Source organism: Oryzias melastigma, linkage group LG2 (genome assembly GCF_002922805.2).
Source record: "Oryzias melastigma strain HK-1 linkage group LG2, ASM292280v2, whole genome shotgun sequence".
NCBI lineage: Eukaryota > Metazoa > Chordata > Actinopteri > Beloniformes > Adrianichthyidae > Oryzias > Oryzias melastigma.
Window position 1 is genome coordinate 19,882,578 of NC_050513.1, and position 15,020 is coordinate 19,897,597.

General features: G+C 40.9%; 1 protein-coding gene across 1 annotated transcript in view; it reads left to right on the plus strand.

Moving 5' to 3' along the window:
• Positions 1-15,020, plus strand: part of chrm4a (cholinergic receptor, muscarinic 4a) — a 66,869-nt gene that overhangs the window by 42,057 nt on the left and 9,792 nt on the right. Inside the window, exons 5-6 of the mRNA XM_024265260.2 lie at positions 1,196-1,279; positions 5,285-5,554. Of these exons, the coding sequence (XP_024121028.1) occupies positions 1,196-1,279; positions 5,285-5,554 (354 nt within the window). The remainder of the gene's footprint in view (positions 1-1,195; positions 1,280-5,284; positions 5,555-15,020) is intronic.

The following is a 15,020-nucleotide window of genomic DNA, read 5'->3' on the forward strand; positions in this document are numbered from 1 at the left end:
TTGTGACAGAGGATTTTGATATCTTATATGTCAGGAGAGAGACCTGACTGGCACCTCAGAAAAGTTAACCACAAACTGTCACAAGGTGAAGCTGAGACAGCAGGAGGGGCTTGTAAGGATAATGGAAGTGGAGAAAGTGTTGAATGTGTTGTTCTTGATAGCGCTTTAGCATACAGGGTTTACAACCGACGATTGCTCCCCAATACTTGCTCATGTTTCTACAGTTGGAGGAGTTTAAGTTGCAATTTTGCGACGTCTCTTAAGGTGGCAAGACGCACCTGTTCACCAGTAAGGATTCGGCTACTATTCTCTGTGACCCTCCATAGATTAACCCAAAAACCTTCTGCACCCTCACAGGTCCCAAACACTACAATGGTACTTTCCATTTTCATAACGTCCCTCGAGGTGACTGTACGAGCCTTAAGATAGCTTCAAGACACACCTGTGATCCCCTAAAGAGCCTCAAGAGAAATGCAAGACACACCTGTGCTCCCTTAAAGAGCCTCAAGAGAAATGCAAGACACACCTGTGCTCCCTTAAAAAACCCCAAGAGAACTACAACACACACCCGTGCTCCTCTAATGAGCCTTGAAGGAATAGAAAGACACACCTGTGCTCCCTTAAAGAGCCTCTAGAGAAATGCAAGACACACCTGTGCTCCCTTAAAGAGCCTCTAGAGAACTGCAAGACACACCTGTGCTCCCCCAAAGATGCGGCCACTCTTCTCTATGACTCTAATTGGAAATAGATTACACAAAAACTTACTTTACCTGGTGCTGAGGACATGTGGGAGGCCATCTTTGTGAAAATCTTGGTCAAGAGAGTGTTTTAATTGTTGAAGCTCAAACATCTACAGACAAAGGGAAGTTCAGAGGAGAAGCTGAAGGTCATTAAACCTCAGCTGACCCCTGCCCCGGTCTTTAGGTCACCTCTTCCAAGTGTTTCTATGAGACTCGGGGTCTACAGGCATCAAAAAAGGTGAATTTGGATTGGAGAAGTCCTGATATCCCCTCATGGGAAGCACTTGAATCTGGATGTGTAAACAATTTGAGAAACAGAACTAAGAGTTATACTGTCAGGAATGATCATCAAACACAACAGTGGTGGTCTGGGGTTTATGGAAATGAGCGCCTTGAATGAAAGGTATCAGTCCGACTGCAGATGTTCCTCTAACCGAATCTTTCTGTTTGTCCAGGAGGAAAAGGAGAGCTCCAACGATTCGTCCACGGCCTTCATCCCTCCCACAGAAACAAAGAACAAGCTTGAGGTCACGCCTGAGGTTTGTGTCCATATTTCATTAGCGATGGAAGTGTTCGTTCTGTGGAGAACCCTCAAATTAAAATGACCAAATGAAACAGTCGTATTAATAGAAACAAACAGGTCAAGGAATTACCAATTCTGAGAGAATAAATGACATTTTCTTTTACTTCAGTAAAGAATTGAAGACTTTCAGATTCTCAGCAGAAAAATTTCATTTTTATCCACCGAAAGGGCTTATTTTAGAGGTGGTGCTGCTGTAGATCTCATAACATTTGGGATCAGAACCAAAAAAACGGGTCATGAAAATGTAAATCTATTAAAATATTCATTTGGGAGAGCATCTAGAAACTGAATGAGTTCATGGAAAGCAGATCACCATAAAGATGGTGGACATTTTTATTAAAAATCGTCATCTTCTGGCTGTGGGACGACACTCCTGAGCATAACTGAGCCAACAACAGCACTAGAATGGTGCAGCAAATAACATCTGTGGATGAACACGATACTCTGAAGTCACTTTAAAGTGGTGCATTGGAGCCACCGTGTGCCAAAAGCCTAAACTCATTAAAAAGTTTTGAATGCTAAAAACAAGATGAGCTCCTCAACCTCCAGCATCCTTCATGGTTGGGGCAGCGTTGTGTTTTGAAGGACAAACGAACGTCAAAAACTACGTAAAGGTTCCAGATCAACATCTGCTCCACTCCAGATGGCGTCTATTTTGGGGGGGGGTCTTGTGTATTTTCAGCAGAGCAATGAAAAATGCAGATTTTTACAACAGCATGACTTTGTCCCAGAAAATCCTGGGCGCTAAAGTGGCCCGCCTGCTGTCCACATCGTCTTCAGACGGTCTGGAGAAGGAGAGCAGATGCTACACGCTGGAAAAACGACCAAGAGTCCTCGTTTAAATGTACTGTTTTAGTCAATGAAGGGGTTTGATTCTATTCTTAGGAATGACTTGGCATTATTCACTTTAAATTTGAAAATATTTGAGTTATTTCTAGACTTAAATCTATTACTTTTCAAAGTTTATAAATCAAATTTCAGATGAGTCTCATCAGTCACTACTAAATCCCCATCACTGATTGGTGAAAGTTGGTCTCTCTACCAATATGTGGAAGCTCAAAACGTGCATTTATGTAGTCTTTTCATTTAGAGTGGACGCTTGAACGTTTGCTGTCGACGGTGGAGCTGTGAACTAGCGCTGCCACAAAAGATTATTTTAATAGTCGACTAATCACCGATTATTTTTTCCGATTAGTCGACTAATCGGGTCATGGGCAAAGTGGATGTAAAACACACATCTTAACCATCAATAGCTTTAAAGTAACTAAAAACTGGATATATTCACACTAGCATTATTGTAGATAGAATGTAAGCTGAATTTGGCCGCTAGTGACGATAGCTGAAGATGCTGATAGCCAGCTAAAATATTAGTTAAAGGCCAAATTAGCTTAAAAAAAGTCTAAGTTAGCAAAGACAGCTAGCATGTAGCTGAAAAATTAGCTAAACACAAAAATAGCCTAAAAAATGAAAAAAGCCCAAGTTAGCCAAAACAGCTAGCATGTAGCTGAAATATTAGCTATACTCCAAATTAGCCTAAAAAATCTTAGTAAATGTCAAAATAATCCAAAAAGCTAGCAGAATACCATTATAACTTTCAACTTTACTACATTCTGACTCCATATAATATAAAGTAACGACTAATCGACTATTAAATTAGTCGTTGACTATTTTAATAGTCGATTAGTCGTCGATTAGTCGACTAATCGTAGCAGCCCTACTGTGAACGTAGCTTAAAGGTTCATTTAAAATCCCTAAAGGTCAAGAAACTTCTTACTTACAAGTGAATCCTGGTGCGGTTCACTTCAGTGTGAATGCAGACGCACATGAACAAATATTCAATCATTTTCTGATTCATTTTGATATTTTTATAACTTAATGTAGTTGGTTTAAAAATAAAAAAAGCACTTCCTGTCTTTGTCTAGTTGATTTAATGGAGAATCCAAAATGGCCGCCAATACGGGAGTGATAGTCAGCAAAGCCCTTTGAGTGATGACAAAACAGTCTTTGATTGATGTAGTTCTTCAGCTTTAAACTGGATCTTTGTCAAAGTTAACTCTATGTGGTTAAACCCCGTCAGCAACATGAAACTGACACAATAGACGCAGAATAAAACAATAGAGACGCAGGAGTCAGAGGGAAATAGAAACTAGGGAAATGTGTTATAACGAAGGATTCCAACTGTCCCTGACATATAAGAGCAAACCTGTTGAGAACTGTCAGATGTGAGCTCCATTCAGCCAATACCACTTTTTAGACATGGGGGGGCATTTAACAAAAACTGCAGACAATAATAAGTTTAAAAAAAAGTTCCAGCTCACAGAAGAAAAATGTACAAAAGATCAGAGCTGAATTTATAATTCTGTGCTGAGGAGTTCTAACACTTTGGTCTGAAGCAGCTTTTTAATTGACTGTCAGCCTGCAGAACTCTCAGTGATGGTTTAGTTTGACTGAGAAAAGCATTGTGGGACAAACGAGGAACAAAGAACTTGCAGACTCTGTCACTACTTCCTAAAAGACTATATAGTCAAATCTTGGATGATTTATAAAAATACATGTACAAACATTGTCTTTAATGAAAAATCGTTCAAACACACTTCATTGTTGTCTGTATTCAACAATCTAGTGCAGAGACTTCTGGGAGATTTCCACCACACTGGATTTTAGAATTGTAGGTTTGGACACTTCAAAAAAATTGCCTGGTGCCCAAAAGATGGATGAAGTAGTGAGGAGGGATTTAGACTCCACCATTGGGTCGTCTTGTGGGGTTTCTACGTGATCTTTGAGAGCTCTGACTCTGGAAATGTGTCAGCGAGTTTGTGTTTTTTACCTGAGAAACCTTAAAAAAGGTGAATCTATGAGGTTTAGTGTTTTAAAGTAGGTCACGGAGAGAACTCAGCCTCAATCTGGGATATGTGGGAGAATTAGCCTGATGTATGAGTGTGTACAGACGTGTGAACAGGTGAGCATACAGGAGATTGTACAGGTAATTGGGCAGTTGAGTGTATAGGTGGGTACAGGTGAGTGTATTGGTGTGTGTAAAGGTGATTGTACAGGTGTGTGTAGAGGTAAGAGTACAGGTGATTCTACAGGTATTTGTACAGGTGTGTGTCCAGGTGTGTGGACAGGTGATTGTACAGGTGTGAGTACATGTGTGTGGACAGGTGTTTGTACAGGTGGTTATACAGGTGTGTGTCCAGGTGTTTATACAGGTGGTTATACAGGTGTGTGTCCAGGTGTTTGTACAGGTGTGTGTACATTTGATTTTACAGGTATTTGTACAGGTGATTGTACAGGTGATTGTACAGGTGTGTTTATCATCATCGGCTCTAAACCAGAGGAGAATGTTGTTGTTTTTTAAGCTTTTTAAAGTCTATATTGTCTTTTTTGAGGACATTTTTTTAACAGAAATGACTTATTGTTTCTAGGATATAAATATTTAAATGTTATTCTTGTTAATCAGAGTAGTTGATCACTTTTAGTCAAAATGAAGCTAAAAGTTAGAATTTTGAAGACAAATTTAACTCTTTTAGAAGAAAAAGTAACATTTAGAAGCCACAAAAAGAGAGAAATTATGTGTATTTTCTAAATAAACTTGTTTTAAAGAATGTGAGCTTTAATGGTCTGCAGCATAAACTCACAGATTTGTCTCTAAAGGCGCACAGAGGAGGTGGGTGGAGGTCATCGGTTGGAGCGTCAGCTGTAGTTTGCTTTAGCTGCAACACAAGCCTCCTGATTTAGAGTTTTTCTGTTATTTAAAGAAAACTTTTGAACACAAATGAAATCCTTTATATTCTTTTGATAAGAATTTATTTATTATACAGTTTTCGAAAAACTAGATAAATGTCATGAAATTGTTCTACTGTAAAAGTGGCTTTCTATTTACAAGAAACCTCATATTAAAACGACTGTAAATGTCTAAATGTATCCTTTTTTTAATTTTTTTTTTGTCTTTACTCTCCAGGCTCCAACAAATCCCGCCCCAGTTGTTTCAACAACATCCAACTCCGCCGTCGCCAAAGTGAACCCCGCCTCCCGGTGGTCCAAGATCAAGATCGTGACCAAGCAGGCGGGCGACGAGTGCATCACGGCCATCGAGATCGTCCCGCCCGTGGAGGGCGCCGAGAGGCACTCCATCCCCATCAGCCGCCCTCGGACCGTGGCCAGGAAGTTTGCGAGCATCGCCCGGAGCCAAGTGAAGCGGAAAAGGCAGATGGCTGCCAGGGAGAAGAAAGTATGTGAACGCGCCGATGCGGAGTGACAGATGGACGCGTTTGCCCGAATATGGTTACAGCAGACGTGACTTCACGGAGTTAATTATGTTCCAGCGGCGGGAATCCATCTGAATTTCATATTTAAATCCATGAATGTTTCAGTTAGACCCTTATTTTGTGTTCGGGTCTAAACAGACCCATTTTCAAGTGTGAAAATGGATCGATTTCACCCCAAAACAAACCGGTCAAAACTGACCCGTTTGAAAATTTATCAATTTGTCTTGAACACAAACCCATTTTCACACTTGGAAAAAATGGGTCATTTTTGACCCGTTTGTGTTTGGGTCAACTTGATACATTTTCACATTCAAAAAATTCTGTCAAAATTGACCCGTTTGAAAATTGATGAGATTTGACTTGAATACAAACCCATTTTTATACTTGGAAAAAATGGGTCATTTTTGACCCGTTTGTGTTTGGGTCAACTTGATACATTTTCACACTTTAAAATTTCGGTCGAAATTGACCCGTTTAAAAATTTATCAATTTGGATTGAACACAAACCCATTTTCACACTTGGAAAAAATGGGTCATTTTTGACCCGTTTATGTTTAGGTCAACTTGATAGATTTTCACTCTCAAAAAATGAGGTTCAAATTGAGATGTTTAAAAATGGGTTAATTTGAGCCTAGCACAAACGGGCCAAACATGACTAATTTTTTCAAGTGTGAAAAAGGGTCAATTTGACCCAAATCCAAGCAGGTCAAAATTGACCCTTTTTTTCAAGTGTGAAAACTGATCAAGTCGACCCAACTAAAAACAAGTCAAATCTGACAAGTTTTGTTAAGTGTGAAAATGGGTTAATTTGACCTCAAAGACAAACGGGTCAAAATTGACCCATTTTCAAGTGTGAAAATGGATCAATTTGACTCCAACATAAACAGGTCAAAATTAATTTGTTTGAACATTAATCCTTTTGGCCAAAATTGACCTGAACACCAATAAGTCAAAATTGACCCGTTTTTTTTTTTTTCAAGTGTGAAAAAAGCCACAGTTGGTTAAAAATACATTGAAACATTAATACAATTAAACATTTAAAACACTGTAACATCTAAAAAATATATAAAACCTAAAATATATGGAATAATAGAAATGTGATGGATTAAAATCAAGTTGACCCAAACATAAATGGGTCAAAATTGACCCGCTTTTTAAGTGTGAAAATGGATCAAGTTGACCCGAGCACAACTGTAAAAATGGGTTCATTTGACCCAATCACGAGATAATTATTAAAGCTAGAATTGCCAACAAACTGTTTCTCAGTCCGGTTCCTTGGAAATAATTGATGGTTCCCCTGAAGACGTGTGCGTTCCTCGGCTGGTCTCGGCCTGAACGGCCAGTAATTGCTCTCAGGAGACGCCGGCCCCTCGGAGTGGCCTGACAGCAGAGTCTGGCTGACACCCTCAGAAAGTGGTGTTCCTGTGAGGGGAAGCGGGCTTGTTTTCAGCCTCGCTGTGGTCTTTGCACGCCGCTTGCATCACCGCATGACCACCTGGAGGCAACAGCAGACCCTGAAGGTCTGGCTGGTGAGGCGGAGCTCCTGCATCATTTCACAGTGTTAGTTATGTAGGCCAGGACAGGTATTTAGAGCTGGTTAATGAACTACATCATTTATGGTCTTTGAGGATTTATTACATGTTTAACTCTCTCCTTATGGTCTACCCAAAAACATGAACATATTTTAGGTTTTGATGGCATTATGTGGACTTTCTACTTAATCTAACCAATAAGAGCAGTTTATGATTATGTTTATGATGTTTTCTGTCAAAAATGAACAGACGAAAACGGGAAAATCTTTTTTTTCTCCTTTATTTTATGAAGACACCTCATGGTACTAATATACTCCATGGTGACAAAAACACAAGCCAGGTTAAAAAGTCTCCTAAAATGACCCAGACGAGTTTAGAGTGGAAGACATATTTGCATTGATTGGTTGATTTTTTTGTTGTTTATTTTCAAAACAAATAATGAATATGATGAAGAGAAAGTGATAATCTTTGGAAGACCCCTGGGTGTCAATCGTGTGAGGATAGGCCGAGTTTAGACTACCACATATGGAGAACTAAAGTCAACAAGACCATTCATTTTCTTGGTTTCTTAAAAAAACTCTAGTTTTTTTGAATAAAAGACTTCTTATTCCAACTAAAAATTTAATTTCCTTTGAGAAACGAGTAACTTTCTCTTTATTGTAACTGAATGTTTAAAAAAGCTGTTCCTGTTGTGCATCATCTCCTGCGACCCTGACCCAACCACGTGGAAACGTGCGGTCATTGTTGACTGCAGGCTGGTTTAATCACATGTGAACTCCCTTAAAACAACCTGGTGGAGGACAGTCAACGGTTTACCTCAAACCATCTGTCTTCACCGTCTACAACATCATTGCCCTCAAAGACTCTTTGACCTTGACGTGCAGATGGACCACCAAGTCTTGACCTCAGAGTGGCTCCCCTGTGCTAAACATGGTGTTGATGGACCTGTTGTTTGGTCTCCTCTCTCTGTATGATCCAAACTCTCCTACTTCTGGTTCCTGTTGGGTTGTACTGTGTTCTGGTACCATTTCTGACATCAGATGCAAAGTTGTTGCTTGTACCTCAGGCCTTATTGACACTTCAACTCATGACAGCAGTGGTTTATCACCAATAACCATGAAGTCGTCATGATGCAGTTCAGTGGAGAAACTTGTAGATTTCTATCTAAACTTCTTCGTTTGTTTACTCTAAAGTGGTGACACAGTCCTTGATGCCTTCCATTACAGGATCAGGTTCTTACTGGACTTGTAGAGTGGCCTGCACTCCATCGTCTTGAAACCAGAGCCCCAACGCTTCTACTGTCCCAAAGCAAATGTCAAACCCAATGGTTTGACATTTGGTATATAGAATGTGTATATATGGTATCTATCAAAGGCCTCTTTGGGACGCTCTTGTTCATCCATTGGTAGATGGTCCCTGTTAATGGATCTCATTAGTTGGAAGTTTCAAGAAAAGCAAACATTCATGTTTCTAGAATTAGTTTTGTTTTAGCGTTACAAGTCGGGTTAGCTTAATTCCCGCGTCACAGACGTCCAGTTTCAATGTTAAGTCAATGACCAGACAGGATCTAAGGTCTGGCGGGGCACGTCGGTCCGGTAATAGCGTTTTTCAAAAATCTGAACTTTGGCAAAGAAGACGAGTTGCATCAACCAATCTGAGGACTCTCTGGAACATGACGTGTTGATGACTCAGATAGTGGGCGGAGTCTAAAATACACATGGAGGAGAATCTGATTGTTCTCCTCCTGAACTTTGTAATATTTTTCTTATTTGCATCCAGACAACAATAAAAATATTGCCCAATTTTATTCTTATTTTTATGTTGTCCTTCCTCGGACGAATACTTGACAACAGGCGGTCAAACTGGGTCACAGAGAGACAGAAGTACCGCTGGAAGCGTTCCACCTGCAGTAGATGTGAAGCTCACAGTACTTTAATGATCTCTTCAACCTGGACGTGGAGACATGATTAATGATGTTTTCGTAGAACTCTTTATCATTTATAAACCTGAACTCTCAACATCATCCGGGTCTTCCATGGATCGTAAATGATATACGGTCAATGCTTCCATGTAGAGATGAAACGAAGAACTTTGGACAGTAGCTCCTCCTTCCCATCTGGAGTGTCTCGTTATGAAAACAGTTTTGGACAAACATCAGGCAGCAATTTGAACAATTTGAAGCACGTCAAAAGAGAGGTGAAGCATGAATTGGATCTGGTGTGAACACAGCTTTAGCCATTCAGATTCTACTCATGTATATCTATACATTTTTCAGTAGCGTTCTGTCTAAAAAGCCCAAACTCTAAAAACCAAACAGGGATTCTTTTTCAACACTCTGCCTCTCACAGCTACACTACAGACCCAGCTCAACTTTAAAAGTAGGACAGTGATAGACGAATACTTTTTCCCCACTGTATTCCGCTAGCTTACCTAGTTTTGTGGAGAGCGTCTCGCCTTCAGCCAGCTTTGATTCTGATCCAGGTCTGTCTGCCTGTGTTGACCCATTTTTGCTCTTCAAGTCTGCGGCTGTCCCAGCGCTTCAAGTGAGTTTGTCTGTTGTTCTTTAAGCTTGTTTTATTTGAACAGATTTAGTGTGCTCGACTTATTTCATGAGCTGTGCTTAAGGTTTATACCAACCAATCGATGCCAGTTTGTGTCGGTGCTCAGAGAAGGTGAAGATGAATACTTGTAATCACAAAACTAGTATATTTCCTCCTTCTACTGGTCCCTTAGATCATGGTAATCTGATGGATCTCAGTCCTGGTCTATGTTCAGGTTAATGTCACTTTGAATAGATCTTTAAAAATCAGAGTTGTCCAACTTTGGACCCTGAGGTCTGAACTCCTCCTTATTCTTTAGATATTTCTGCCCAATAGTGATCACTACTTGAATTGTGTATTTAGGTAGGGGTCTGTGTTCTTCTGTTGTCTTGTCGTGGAGCCTAGACCATAAGTCATCTTTTTTACCTCTAAATAACCAGTTTGTGTCTCAGTTGTTGGTTTGAAATTCGCTGGAATGTTTGATTTACAGGAACCTCTCAAGATAAACTGATATTCTTTCCATCTTGTTGGAGATGTTTGGAGTCCAACGCTGTGGCTTTGTTGTACTGTATTTTTACAGTAAATTTAAAATTAAAATGAAAACAGACCGATACTGCTAAAACAAACATTACTGTAAGTACGCTAACTCTCAACCTTGTTGGTAACATGTAAAAAAAAAAGAACAAGACTGATACCGCTAAAGTGAAAGTTACTGTAAATACGCTAACTCAGGACACTGCTACACATTAGCCACGTTAGCATTTTCACAATTACAACCAACCTTGTTTGCAGTAGAGTTAATCCATAAACAAGGCGCTTCAGAATATAAGTTGTTTTTCGAGAAGAACATCTGTTTTACAAGTGCGCCTTATGAAAATACAGTCCTAGCAGGTGATGTGAAGTCAAGTCAGGGGTCTGTATGTCCTAAGTCCTGCTAGACTAAGTAGATACTGATACCTTTACCTTTTCATGTCCGCCTTCATGAACATGATATTGTTTTCTTGCATCTGTAGGTTTGTGCTTTTCTAAACATCAATAACCACCAAGAACCTCGGCGGTGTGTTTGATTTTTTTATTGAAAAAACAGCATTGATGGACGTAAAATAGATAAAAAAGACAGAGGAGTGAAAATCCAGAAACCTGATTGGATAAAAAGACCCCATTTTTTTTAACACCCTGTTTCCTGTTGTTGTCAGCTGTCGTCAAGAGATTTATCTAGACCCATGTTCTCTGCCCAATAAATTCAATCCTGAAGATAATGTGACCTCAGAGCCCCTTTCTCTACCAAAGCTAGCTAAAGGTTTTGACAGCTAGCATGACAAAGATGTTTGACTGAGGCTATAGGAAGCTTTCAGAGGAGCTGCTGGGTGATTTGAGGCTAGCGCTCATAAACGTTGCAGTTCAGCTCCATGATCTAATTTGAAGGAAATGCAACAACACGCTGCGCCAACACACACTGGGAGCGTTTACACGGAGCTAAGCTAGCATGAGCGCAGCAAACACTGGGGACAGATAACAGCAGCGCGAGCGCGAGCTGGGCAGCAGCTGGATCGCTTTCTGCCAGGCAGCTGTCAGGAGAACAGGAAATATCTGTTGGCTCATCTTATTTACCAGACACCTCATTTATAGAGTGCTCCACAGAATCCCGTTTAGCTGTCAGCCGAGGTCTTCCACGGCTCGTTTGGGTGAAACCTGACAGCTTGTTCTGCATTCAAAGGGAAGAAGTCCTAATGGCGCCGGCGCCTTAACTTTGATGACCCGCACGCTCGTTTTATGGGGATCAGAATGGACTGTTTCACCATTCCGCCATTTAATTATCCCCTTCCCTAATTGCAGAGTCTGCACCCTTCTACCACGCTCACTAAGTCCTGCTGCTCTTTGTAATGAGTAGCGCCATGGAAACCAGGCCTGGTTGGGGTTAGAACTCTGAAAATAAACTGTAAGGGCTGCTCCATACTCTGGAAAACGTCTTTTCTGTGCCACATGAGCAAGTCAGGCCATCGTTAATGTCCAGCAATGTTGTATTTCCCAAAGCAGAGAGATCCACTAATGAACAGAAGAGGAGACCAACATTGATCTATCCAACACATTCTCACTCTCAACTCGTCACAGATTGATATTTGGTTAAGGACCCCTCTTACACTGTTTGATCTTTTACTTGTTGTTGTTGTTTTTTTTTTTTGACGTGCTGGTTGTTTGTAAAATCAAGGGTCCACAACATGCGGCACCACACGAGGACTGTTCCTCCGGACGCAGACGGTACAGGTACCCTAACCTGGCACCGGATGTAGTACCAGATGCGGTACCAGTCACAAACTGGTACTGGGTTGGGGTGCAGATGCGCTCCGCGTCCCGATACTGGACCGGTTTACGGCCAGGAGATTGGGGACCCATGATCTAATGGGAACAGCTAGCACGTCAAAAAATGATGAGTTGGGGACAGCCTAAAGGTCCAAAAGTGACATGGAGGGGTCCGTCACCAAACATCAATATGTGAGGATTTGGAAGTGAGAATGTGTAGATCTTTCGGACAAAGTTTGAGCAAATTATCTCCAAAACTGATCAATAATCTGGAGGCTGTTGGTGTGATACAAACGTTTGTAGCTCTTTGATTGTTGAAACTACTCAATATTGGTTTACTCCTCAGGTGGCCACACCTGTCACCATCACACCTGTTTAGGTTGTTGACCAATCATCACCTGTCCTTATGGTTAAATACGGGTCAACAATGGTCTTATTGTATGAGAAACACAGGTGGACCCCACGAAACATCAAGATCGTAGACAGCTTAGTGAATCGTTAGGTGGGCAACGGGTAGTACTGAACACTTATAGAACATGTAGGAGTGAAGTAGGTGACACACAGGTGAGTCGTACTGAACACTTAAACAACATATAAAGGGGAGGTAGGTGACACAAAGGTGTGTCATACTCGACACCTTTACAACATGTCAGGGTAAAGTAGATGATACACAGGTGTGTCGTACTGAACACTTATACAACATGTAGGGGTGAAGTAGGTGACACAAAGGTGTGTCATACTCGACACCTATACAACATGTAAGGGTAAAGTAGATGAAACACAGTTGTGTCATACTGAACACTTAAAAAGCATGTAAGGGTGAAGTAGGTGACACACTGGTATGTAGTACTTAGCATTTATACAACATGGAAGGGTGAAGTAGGTACTGAACACTTACATAACATATAAAGGGGAAGTAGGTGACACAAAGGTGTGTAGTACTGAACACTTATACATCATATAAAGGGGAAGTAGATGATACACAGGTATGTAGTACTTAGCATTTATGCAACATGGAAGGGTGAAGTAGGTACTGAACACTTACATAACATATAAAGGGGAAGTAGGTGACACAAAGGTGTGTCATGCAGAATTTTCCTTTTTTGTTTGGATTGTGCAGGGTACCTGATGGTGCTGTTCACGTAATAACTGCATGCTCCTTTGACTGTAATGCTATGTTCTCACCGGTCTCGGTAACACACATATAAGCCACCACTTCCTATAAAAAGCGCACAAAATGTGCGTTTCCATAGGCGTTTAAACGTCCCGCGTTCAGACATTGCTATAGAACTTTTTAGGTCCTTTTTCGTGACACATCCCTCCTGTGAACGTAGTATCACACGTGAGGAAGTTGGACAATTGGAGTGTAGTTTGTGTGGACATTCTACGGGCGTCCTACGGACACTAACGTATCACGTTACTACAGCATTTGTGTGACACTAAGGAGCCAATACTTGTGCCTTAGTATTTACTAGATTGTGGCGTAAGGCCACCGTACAACCGCATCACTTGTATGTCATTAGTTAAGTAATTACCATTATCCTTATGAACACTTCATGATACATTTACAACATGCGCGGCAGAACCACTAGGTGACCATACGAGCTCTCAAGGAACTATAAGACACACCTGTGCTCCTCTAAAGATGTCTCTACGACCCACCATGGACCTGGACAACACAAATGCAGCAACTATACGGGTCAACACCCCATAAGGTGGATGTGAGTCCAGTTTTATTTCAGGCGTTGGTGTTTATTTGCTTGGTACTTGGCCTTTTCCTCTCCTGTATAACAGCTGATGCAGAGAATCTCTTGACTCAGAGAGAATTCCTTATGGTCCTTAAGAGGCTGCCACCTCATCTCGCTGTAGAGTTTTGAGGAGTGAAAACGTTGTTATCTTCTGAGTTCAAAGTCATTCTGACGGCTACGTGGGATGTGTTGCCTGGACATGCTGTTGATATCAGAGGTGCAAAACTCCCACCGTTCTCCACCTTGCTGTTGGAGAGCTACAGTCGTAACCGGCTGGCACCGTTGACTCATTCGCTGACCATCGGCTGGCTTCGTGGCTGTTGTCAGACCCGTGACAGCCCCTGCGTGGGGTTTGGAGATCTGAACCAAGCCGCTGGAACCGCCGGAGATCCTTTACCAGTGTGCAGTCTGACTCTCTGGAAAGAAGGCAGTTCATTAGAACTTTGGACTGAACTTTCAGAGCAGAACCTGTCATGAATCACACCAGGAACTCTCACGCTGATAGTCTGCCAACTTTCCTGAGACCTGGAGAAGAAAGTGTCTCAGACTTAACACTTCTTGTGTTATCCATGTTCTGCTGTGAATAAGACACTGATTCATGCTTCAGAATTTATGATACGATGCTCGATCTTCACATCATGCTGGACGAGTTCAACATTTATGTTTAAGTTACAGATCATCATATCCCTCTGATTGATGCTGGAGAGAAAACATATACTACATTCACACCAGGCTCAGAAACATGGATTTAAGTGACCAATTCCTAAGAAAAGTCTATGTAAACGACTGTTTCAGGCGTCCGCGTTCAAAACTCTCGTTCACGTGTAGCTACGCACGTTTTCAGGCTCTATGTACAAAACTGAACGCACGTTGAAAGTTAAACCACTCAAACTTTGACCAATCAGGGATTCCAGATCTGTTAGTGGTGTATGGTTAGCGTACTTTTGAAAACGCGAAATTATAAACCGTTTAAAAACCGATCACAGACGAGAAATTAAAAGTTGTGCTTTATGCCTGACAGGAATTGCACGACATCAAGTCTTTAGCATTGGTTTGCCAGTCAGTTGTTGTTTTAGCATAATGCTAGCTTTTTTTTTTTTTTTTTTTGCTAATTTGGAGTTAAGCTATTAGTTTAGCAATTATCTAGCTGTTTTAGCTAATTTATGCTTTTTTCCCACCTTGTTTAGCTAATTTTTCATTTAACCATTAACTTTTCTTTGTGCTATCTCATTTGAATCCTTTGGTTTCTAACATGTTTTTTAAGCTAATTTGGAGTTAAGCTAATATTTTAGCAATAAACTAGTCGTT